Source organism: Fragaria vesca, linkage group LG2, assembly GCF_000184155.1.
Source record: "Fragaria vesca subsp. vesca linkage group LG2, FraVesHawaii_1.0, whole genome shotgun sequence".
Classification (NCBI taxonomy): Eukaryota; Viridiplantae; Streptophyta; class Magnoliopsida; order Rosales; family Rosaceae; genus Fragaria; species Fragaria vesca.
Window position 1 is genome coordinate 16,499,435 of NC_020492.1, and position 9,286 is coordinate 16,508,720.

Consider the following 9,286-nt stretch of genomic DNA (forward strand, 5'->3'; position numbering starts at 1 on the left):
AGAGAATGATTTAACTAGCTAGCTACTTGTCTTGTATAAATTTCAAGTCTTACGTATCCATGAGGGTTTCATAGCCGATCGAGCAAGTGGTTCAATATTTGTACGTTAATGATCGATTCTGGGGAAATATGATTCGGACCAGAGGATCCGATAAGGAAGAGGACCCACGATTTGCATTTCAGATTCTGGATATCTTACTCTCTCTCTGCTCTGGGGTATCGTTTAGATTTTCTCTGTCTCCTTTTATTCATTTCTCTCAACTATAAAATAAACCAGAGACGTCACTTTTGGCTACATGTGTCGGCCTCTGAGTGGAAGGCCCCCCCACTAAACCCTAACAAAGCCAGAAACCCTAATCGGAGGACAGTACGTGGCAAATCCTAGCGCTCTTCGAGTGGACAATCCACTGTACTGATTCAAATCTGGGACTTTTCGAAATTCATGCAACGTACATGTATGTTCGTCGTGGTGAACTCCTCACACGCAGATATTTTTAAATCGTGAGGGAAAGAAAGCAAGAGTCGGTAATGGAAAATCCTGAGTCTGCTAATAGAGATTTGGTTCTTTCTGTTCTTTCTCAAAGGCGCCAATAATGTGGAGACATGGAGATCTTAGCTAGCTAGGGAGAAAGATGTATAGCTAGTGTCCTCCCAAGTGTGCATAAAGAAAACAAATGCCATAAGCATGAAACAGATAAAAGGCGATCAACCGGAGATCTTTGTGTGTGGAATAAAATTGCTCCTTCGTGTCAGGCATGCAGAGACAGAGGGAAAGAGACTTGACCATGCGAGGCGCTTCTTGGGAGTGAAGAAAATCAGTGAAAGAAGATCTTGTTTAGCTCCATCTTGACCAAAGGTGATCTTAATCGATCTTCCGCAATCCCCTCCTTTCAAATCAGCTTCCCTCTTTTAATCTTACTTTTTTTTGTTACAATATTTGGGAAAAATTGAAAATTTGGCCCATCCATAGTTGTTACATATTAGAGAAAAAAAAAAAAAACTCAATGACATTGTGCACAAGATCTTGGAGAACAATGTGAATCAAACGCGTACAAAATGGTGTGGTAAAACTGGTCAAGCTGCTTAGTATATATGGAATCCTCTTGTTAAGAGTTCGAGTCACAACTCCGACCAGTTTGTGACCAGTATTTGAGTTTGTGTGGGATGCTCTCGTGGAAGTCGATCTGAATTCTGATTGCGTAGATGTGTTATAAACTTGTTAATGTAACTGAGATGACTTGCTATCTCACTTCCAATCAAAATAAAATAAAATAAATGTTCGAGAGGTACAAAATCCCCGTTAACATTTCATGTACATCTTATTATTATTTTTTGAACAAGCTGAAACGAACAGGCCCAAAAGGGAAAAGGGTATTAGGTGAATCGTAAACAGAAAGATGAACGTGGACAGTTGAAGGGGCAATACTATGAAGTAAAGCAGAGGCAGATCCTGGGCAGATAAAGTCTATGCTCGCTTGCTTGATCAAACTCAGTAATGATCCAAATAGCCACCAACAGAACTGGAATTCCACGACAGATGCAAGTCCATCGAGTCTGAAGGGCGCCAATATTGAGCAGACAAAACTTGTTGCCCAAATTACATCACTACTACACAGCTATAACCAACAAGCTACAAAGACATGGTGAGAGACCTCATGTCAATGCCGACACTCAAATACTGATTCATCCGAAGATGTTGCCTCCAGCTAAAGACTGGTTTAGTGATTAGTGTTTCTCAAGTGGGATTTCAAACCACCCAAAAACCAGACAATTTCCTAAACACCAGGTGAGATCCCTCAGGGATAAGGAGTCCCCCCACCCGAGTTAGCAGAGTAGTTGCTTGTGGTCTCTCCACTTCAGGAGAAGAAATAAGTCCCAGACTAACATAAAGTTTAGTGCTCACCAGTCAGATACCAATACAAACCAGTACGAAGTCTTCAACAGCCAAACTAGAATTATGAGATAATCGGTCGAACATAATTATTCTAGATAAATACCCAGCTTCTCAAATGACTTTCAATACAATACTCTAATCATCTTCAAAAGCACACAATAATGATGATCTTGTTTAAAATTACCATAAATTATAATTTGGACTAGCAGAACTTTGGTCTTTAGGAAAAAATATTGCAGGCATTTCTATACAAGTGTGTTGTGACTTCTAAGAATACCCACTAGAACTATCAGAAGACCTTAGGGAGGGCTACAGGAAGCTAATTTTGAGAACTCTGCAGCAGACAGCAGCAAGAATTGAAGTCTTGCGACTAAGTGGACGAGCTTTTCCTCGCTGCATAGTTACGGTAGACTGCGAGTCCAACTACAGCAGCAGCAGCCCCAACTGTAATTTGATGACAGATTTATAATTAAGAACAATGCACATAAACTAGTGCAATATTAACTTGGAAATGACGCGTAACCACAATCTTGAAGGAGGGATGGAGGGTACAACATACCTGAGACAAAGGTAAGAGATCGATTGAACAGCTGGCGGTATTTCCTGCGGTTCTTCCTAGTCTCAGTTTCAGGAATGCTCAAATGAGGGTGCTCAGCTGCATATACAATTCTACCAAATACATTATTCAAATTGCTCTGCTTCATGCTCACACGGATAGGTGCCTCTATGCCTAATTCTTGACTAACCTGCACAGAAATAAACATAAATTATCAGCTAAAACCCTCTCGATAGATATTAGAAAATAAAATGGCAAATTTGTGAAGCATGTGATGCTTCTTAAAGAAATATAAGAAACTATTTGAGCAATAATAGATAAACAATGAAATTGATATACCCCAAGAGAATCTCGCACAGCCATTGGATATGGATCCAGATCATCCTTGGCAGCAATAAGGAGACAAGGTACAAGATAGTCCTCACTTTCATCTCCTTTACTAGCAACCTCTGCAAGGAGTTCTTTTGATCTTTTCCATGAATGTTCATCTGAACTGGAATGTGAAAGAAGAAAAAATGTCAGAACATGATATACATTGGACACCAACTGTATTTAGAATTCTTAAAGCATATATAAGTTCAACAAACAAGCCAAAAATAAAAGTATTGATTAGCTTAATATGAAGCAAAGAAAACCAAGAGGAACCCCTTCTTGAAGTTATCTACATTTAAGGGTATAGCATGCCAAATGGTTGACAATTAGAAATAATGATCTCACAAAACAAAACATAACCACGAATTAATCAAACAGAAGAAAATTTAACTACCTGTCATATACAAAGACAGCTACATCACATGCTGCCAAAGAATTCTTTTTGGACAAGAGAAATTTAACTTCGTCTTCTGGTATCTCTCTCAATATAAGTGTCTTCTTATTCCCCTTCAATAGAAATAAAGACATGAATTAAGAAAGCAGTCAGCACATAGACGGTCATGTACATCCAGACTTTACTGAACTTGCTATCTTCTCTACGGAAACATTTAATATGTACAAACTGATTACACTTACCCCAACCTCATCAACAGCATTCACTGCCCAACGCTCACCAGTTGTGGTAGCATCAATCTTTGAGAAAGGCCTGAAGTTGATAATGGCATAATAAAGTAATAAGATACTGTGAAGTCACTGACCCGCAATACATAACCAGTGAAAAATAAAAGATTTTCTATTTAGTTTCTTTCAGATGAGCAGTTATGGATTAAGAAGATTTCAATTGTGCAGCAGTTTATACTTTATACCAGTAACTTGGGAGTTAAGGAAGGTTATAACCAACATAAATTTGTTTGCCACAAAGGGTTGAGAAAAATGGGAGGTCATTATTATATAACATATACATTATTAACTTTGCGAAAGCAATATTGAGTACAGTAATTTGGGAGAGCAATACCTTTCTATGAATGAATTGATAATAGCAGACTTTCCTGCTTTTTTAGGACCAAAGACAAAGCAATTGAAAACATTTCGTTCAGTCTTTTGCTTTTTACGATCAACTTTTCTCCTTCTAGTAAGATGGAGGGCAGAAGCAGGACTGCCGCGGTATCCAGTGTATATCAAATTAGCCATGCTTTTCTCAGGATCTGTTAGTGTCATAAGGGCCCACTGCATCAATCATCATCCATAGTTACAGTTAGACGCATGTCATCTAAAATGGATAAAGTGGAATATTGGAACCGAATATAAGCAAACTCCTGAAAATTGTAGCAAAGAAGAGATTGACAAAATGTTTTTGGAAGGTGATGAGCATACACACCTCGGACAGAAATCCATTGAGCGTTAAATCACCCAATGCTGTTCTCTCTGCAGCACCTTGATAAGGAGGCTCGCTCCAAGGACTGAAACTCAGATATGAACAGAACTCTAAGAACCATACGCAGGATAGATAATATCATGGACAGAATGCTAATGAAGTATATGTGAAGAAACTCAACATCTTACTCAGGACACACTCAGAATAAGAACTTATGATATATTCTACTTTATCAGAAAAAAGATAGGAACTGTCAACTGTGTAATATCTCACAGAAATTTTCTGGCTATCAGACTTTGCATTTTCAGACTTATATTACAAAGGATGTCTTTTTTTGTGTGTTAAGAAAATCAAAAGATTGGATTAGAAAGGGCTCCATGTTACACATGACAGAAAGATGTCTTCTACTTTTGTGTTAAGAAAATAAAATGATTGGATTAGAGAGGGCTCCATGCTACAGATGACAGAATCATGTCCTTTCTTTGTGTGTTAACAAAATCAAAAGATTGGACATGGAGCCTAGTTACACATGATGGTTGCACTATATGCCAGGATGCCATTTGAACAATCAAGAGATTGACTTTATGTGAGGAAGGCAAACTTATTGCTCATTAAACTGGAAAAGTGTGTAGAAGCCCTCTACCGATAATCAATTATCATCTGCAAGAGCTGCATTATATGATGGTAACCATTCATTGAACCTTTTTTTTCTGGGGGTCTGGTAGAAAACAGAACTACCTATGCAAATCAACAGAATGTATACCACAGCAAACTAAGAAATAAGTTGTAATTAATGATTTTACCTTTCTGGAGCAGTAGCAAATAGCATATCAAGCTCATTAGGTCGTAGAGCTCCATCCTAGTATTGTCACAGAATATAAATTAGATATATAAAACAAAGACAGAATATAAATTGCATGCAGAGGCAAAAAAGTGTAATTGAGATAAGATATTAGAGCATACATTATCAGTGTCGTGTAATCTGAATATCCCCCTCAGGAATTCCACAGCTTCAGTTGTTAGCTCCACACTCTAATATATAACAAATAAGAGTTAAGTATTTGACACTAAAACTGGTCGCCGAAAAAAAAAAAAAGTTACGAATTACAATGCCGAAGTATTTGTGATAAAAAAAAAATGTGCTATACCTGATCTGGAGCCACCTTGAAAGGGATTGTGACAAAATCCTCCCTGAGTTGCAGATCATCTTCATATCCAAATTTTCTCATGACTGCCCAAGTTGTCTCAAGACGCCCTTTCTCAATGAAAAGGGCATGGAGAAAAAGGAAACCATCAAGGGTAAGCCCATTCTCGTTGACTCCCTCTGGTAATTTCTCCTGTACAACCCTTTGAACTCCAATAATCTCATTAGGTTGTAGTGCAGAACCAAAACACTTAACCTAGTTTGTCCACCAGTTGCAAAAATTAATACAAACCTACTAAACAACGGATTAAAAAATAAAAAAAAATCCACAAAACCCTCTCCACAATGGGGAAGAAGAAACCTGAAATGCATTCAGCTCTTCATCATTGAGGGCACCATCCATGTCCTGATCGCAAAGAGTAAAAATCCTTCTCAAAGCACTAACACAACGGGGTTGCAAAGACTGCGTTTCTTGGTCAAACAAAGGCAATGTGGGATGAAGAACCGCCTTTTGAGCATAATAGAATGCTTCCGGAACCTAAAACACAACAAAATCGTTGCTCAATCTTCAATCTCTTGCACAAAATCTGAACATAAACTAAAAACGCAGACTATACCTGCAGAAAATTAGCTGCCGAACACTCGATGCAAGTCTCAATTTGCCTATACGCCTGCATGATTGGTGTCATCGCCTGCTCCATGCTAATCGGATCGTGCTCGTCTCGCAAATCCATCTTGCATCCAACCAGAATCACTGGCACATTCACCTAAAACCATTTCGAATCACCTTAACTACAAACTTAAGGTCAGCCGAAGCAAAAACACAATTAGAATTAATTCACAAAGCCTAACCTCCAAACGACGAAGCTCAGGGAGCCAGTAGCCAGAGATACGATCCAGCGTGATCGGCTGATCGCAAGCATACGTCAGCATGACTACATCAGCTCGCTTCAGCTCTTCGCTTCGTTTAACACCACTATCCAAGCTAATAATCCACACAAAATAAAAATCAAAACCAAACGGAGCTCCATTGTGTAGAGATTTACGATGAAGAAGAAATTACAACTAACCTGGATGAGGTGTCGATGATGGTGACGGGAACACGATCGGGATACAAATCGGCGGGGAGTGTAGTCGGGGGAAGCACCGGAGGGAGGCTCTCGGGGAAGGTCTCGGTGGCAAGTGAGACGATCAAGCTCGACTTGCCGGTGCCGCGGTCGCCGACGACGACGACGCGGACGCCGGTGCGTCTGCCGCTGTAGGTAGGTTGTACTGACATCTCTGGTTGAAAAGGAAGAAAGAGAAATTCGCCGATTGGGTAAACGAGAGAGGCTTTTTTATATTGGAACCTGCGAATCAGATTTGGACGACGCCGATTTTGCTGCCGTTTTTTTCGTTTGGGGACTAGTCTTTGCGTGGGCAGAAAGCTGCGTTTATAAACAAGTCACTGCTACTCGCTTTTCCTCCACGCCACGTGGATAATCCTCAAAACCTGAACCCGGAACCGGTTCAGGCCCATTAGGAAAGCCCAAATTAGCTGGACTACTTCAGAGTGAGAGCGTGGTTTCTGAGGTTGAATAACAATGTTGATTAGAAACCTCCGAAGCTCCGTCGCCGCTGTCCGCCGTTTCTCGGCGGCGGCGAAGGTGGAGAAGGTGGTGAGCTCCAAAACGACGAAGGAGTCTGGCGGTGGAGGAGACGCGCTGGGGAGGAGACTTCTGAGTTTGGTTTATGCGAAACGCAGCGCGGCGGTTACTATAGGGAAATGGAAGGAGGAAGGAGGCACTGTGCGGAAGTATGAGCTCAATCGGATCGTGCGTGAGCTTCGGAAGCTCCGGCGTTATAAGCATGCTCTCGAGGTTTGTTGCTTTCACTACTTTGTATGCTGATTTTATTTATGAAGTATTAATATTTTGTTTGAATTTGATTTTAGGATTGATGAAATTTAGGGTTTAGGGTTTGACCAAATAGTTTGACTTAATTAGTCCTGATGATTTAGTGTTGATCATGATAGGCAAATTAGTAGATAAAATGAATTGGATGTGTTTTAATGTGGCATGGTTAGTGTAGATATGCGAATGGATGACTTTACAAAAGGATATCAAGCTACTAGCTGGTGATTATGCTGTTGAGTTGGATTTGATTGCGAAGGTTCGGGGTATGAATAGCGCAGAGAAGTTTTTCGAGGATCTACCTGAGCAAATGAGAGATGGAATAACGTGTTCAGCTCTTCTGCATACCTATGTGCAGAATAAAGAGTCTGCCAAAGCGGAAGCTCTGTTTGAAAAGATGAAAGAGTGTGGTTACGTGAAGAATCCCCTTCCATATAACCACATGCTGTCTTTGTATGTGTCGGATGGGAAATTCGACAAGGTTAGGGATGTAATTGGGGAGATGAAGGTTCATAGTCAACCGGATGTTGTCACTTACAATCTATGGTTAACAGTTTGTGCTTCGCAAAATGATGTTGAAAGTGCAGAAAGAGTGTTTCTTGAACTGAAGAAGAGAAAGGTGAATCCGGACTGGGTGACATTTAGCACACTAACGAACTTGTACATAAAAAGCTCACAGATTGAAAAAGCAGCCGCCACTTTGAAGGAGATGGAGAAAATGGCATCTCAGAAGAATCGAATTGCATATTCATCACTCATCAGCCTTCATGCAAACATTGGGGACAAGGCTGGTGTTCAAAGAGTCTGGAAGAAACTAAAATCATATTTCCCCAAAATGAATGACGCTGAGTATACATGTATGATTGCTTCGCTTGTGAAACTCAAGCAGATCGAAGAAGCTGAGAAGCTCTATACTGAGTGGGAGTCTGTCTCTGGGACTCATGATCCTAGGGTCTCGAATATAATTCTTGCTGCTTACATCAACAGAGACCAAATGGATGTGGCTGAAACCTTCTGTAGTCGCATGGTGCAAAATGGTGTCACCCCCTGTTACAGTACTTGGGAGCTTCTTACCTGGGGATTTTTGAAACAAGAGCATACGAAAAAAGCGCTAGAGTATTTTAAGAAAGCAGTTGGTAGTGTGAAAAAATGGGATCCCCATCAAAGATTGATTGCAGAAGTATTTGGCAGGCTTAATGAGGAAGGCAATGTTGAAGAGGCAGAGGAACTAGTGGTTTTCCTTCGGAATGCTGGGCATGTCAGTGCTGAGACATATAATTCACTTCTACGAACTTATGCTCAAGCTGGTACAATGCCACTTTTGGTTGAAGAACGGATGAAGAAGGACAATGTTGAATTGAATAAAGAGACTCGATCACTTCTAAAAAGGATCCGCAAAATCTGTGCAAGTGAGGTTTCCGGCATATGCTCTCCTCCGGAAGTACCAGAAGAAAATTTTGTATAGTTCATCAGAGTTTCAGTTTTCAAGTTCTTAGCCTTGTAGCCTTTGTTGTAGCCTTGAAGTTTTGAAATTGTTGGCATGTATTTCTGTTCTTAATTCAATTTGTTTACCATGATCAAGAAAGAACACCATGAATAGTCGAGGAAAAGGGGGATTGGTAGTTTCAGGGTCACCTTGGTGTTATGAAATCCTTCAACATTGCTGTACACTTGCCATTACCAAAGCTTGGTCTTCCTTGACCTGCCAACCCAACTAAACTGCCAGTTCTGTTGGCCTGAAATGGGTTGTGTTATCATGAGCAGTTACACCTCTTCAATCTTTTCCATTACGTCTTTTTCCTACACTTAACACTGCCAGACAATACTTAACCAGATTATTATATTTATTTTTTTGTGAATTTTTGGGTTGGAGTTCACCTACTTCTAATCTGGTTGATTTGTTATGGATATAATCTTTCCACTTTCAACCAAATTACACTATAATAAGAAGTTGATATTGCCCTAAACCATAACCCAATATCTTTCTTATAAAATCACAAGGATTACCACTTGGGCTATTTTCTTTCTTAAGTTTCATATGTTCTAATCATTTA

The 9,286-nt window shown here is 40.0% G+C and overlaps 2 protein-coding genes across 2 annotated transcripts; one reads left to right on the top strand and one right to left on the bottom strand.

The window, feature by feature from the left end:
- Window positions 1-1,973: 1,973 nt before the first annotated feature.
- Window positions 1,974-6,619, bottom strand: LOC101291395 (mitochondrial Rho GTPase 1-like). Its single transcript, XM_004290610.1, has 14 exons — window positions 6,411-6,619; window positions 6,193-6,325; window positions 5,958-6,107; window positions 5,702-5,878; window positions 5,345-5,596; window positions 5,160-5,228; window positions 5,000-5,055; window positions 4,200-4,281; window positions 3,837-4,048; window positions 3,458-3,527; window positions 3,216-3,328; window positions 2,789-2,942; window positions 2,453-2,639; window positions 1,974-2,337 (listed from the first exon to the last, which is right to left on the bottom strand). Exons 1-14 carry the CDS (start codon window positions 6,617-6,619, stop codon window positions 2,264-2,266), a joined length of 1,938 nt encoding a protein of 645 aa, XP_004290658.1. The 3' UTR covers window positions 1,974-2,263.
- A 304-nt stretch (window positions 6,620-6,923) lies between these two features.
- Window positions 6,924-8,792, top strand: LOC101291687 (pentatricopeptide repeat-containing protein At4g02820, mitochondrial-like). The gene is made up of 2 exons (XM_004290611.1): window positions 6,924-7,199; window positions 7,411-8,792. The coding sequence occupies exons 1-2, from the start codon at window positions 6,924-6,926 to the stop codon at window positions 8,695-8,697; spliced, it is 1,563 nt and encodes a 520-aa protein (XP_004290659.1). The 3' UTR covers window positions 8,698-8,792.
- Window positions 8,793-9,286: the final 494 nt, after the last annotated feature.

Coding starts and splice junctions, on each gene's coding strand:
- LOC101291687 (XM_004290611.1), top strand. CDS start 6,924: ATGTTGATTAGAAACCTCCGAAGCTCCGTCGCCGCTGTCCGCCGTTTC. Junction 7,200..7,410: donor GTTATAAGCATGCTCTCGAG/GTTTGTTGCTTT, acceptor TGGTTAGTGTAG/ATATGCGAATGGATGACTTT.
- LOC101291395 (XM_004290610.1), bottom strand. CDS start 6,619: ATGTCAGTACAACCTACCTACAGCGGCAGACGCACCGGCGTCCGCGTC. Junction 3,528..3,836: donor ATCAATTCATTCATAGAAAG/GTATTGCTCTCC, acceptor TATCAACTTCAG/GCCTTTCTCAAAGATTGATG. Junction 2,338..2,452: donor ATCTCTTACCTTTGTCTCAG/GTATGTTGTACC, acceptor ATCAAATTACAG/TTGGGGCTGCTGCTGCTGTA.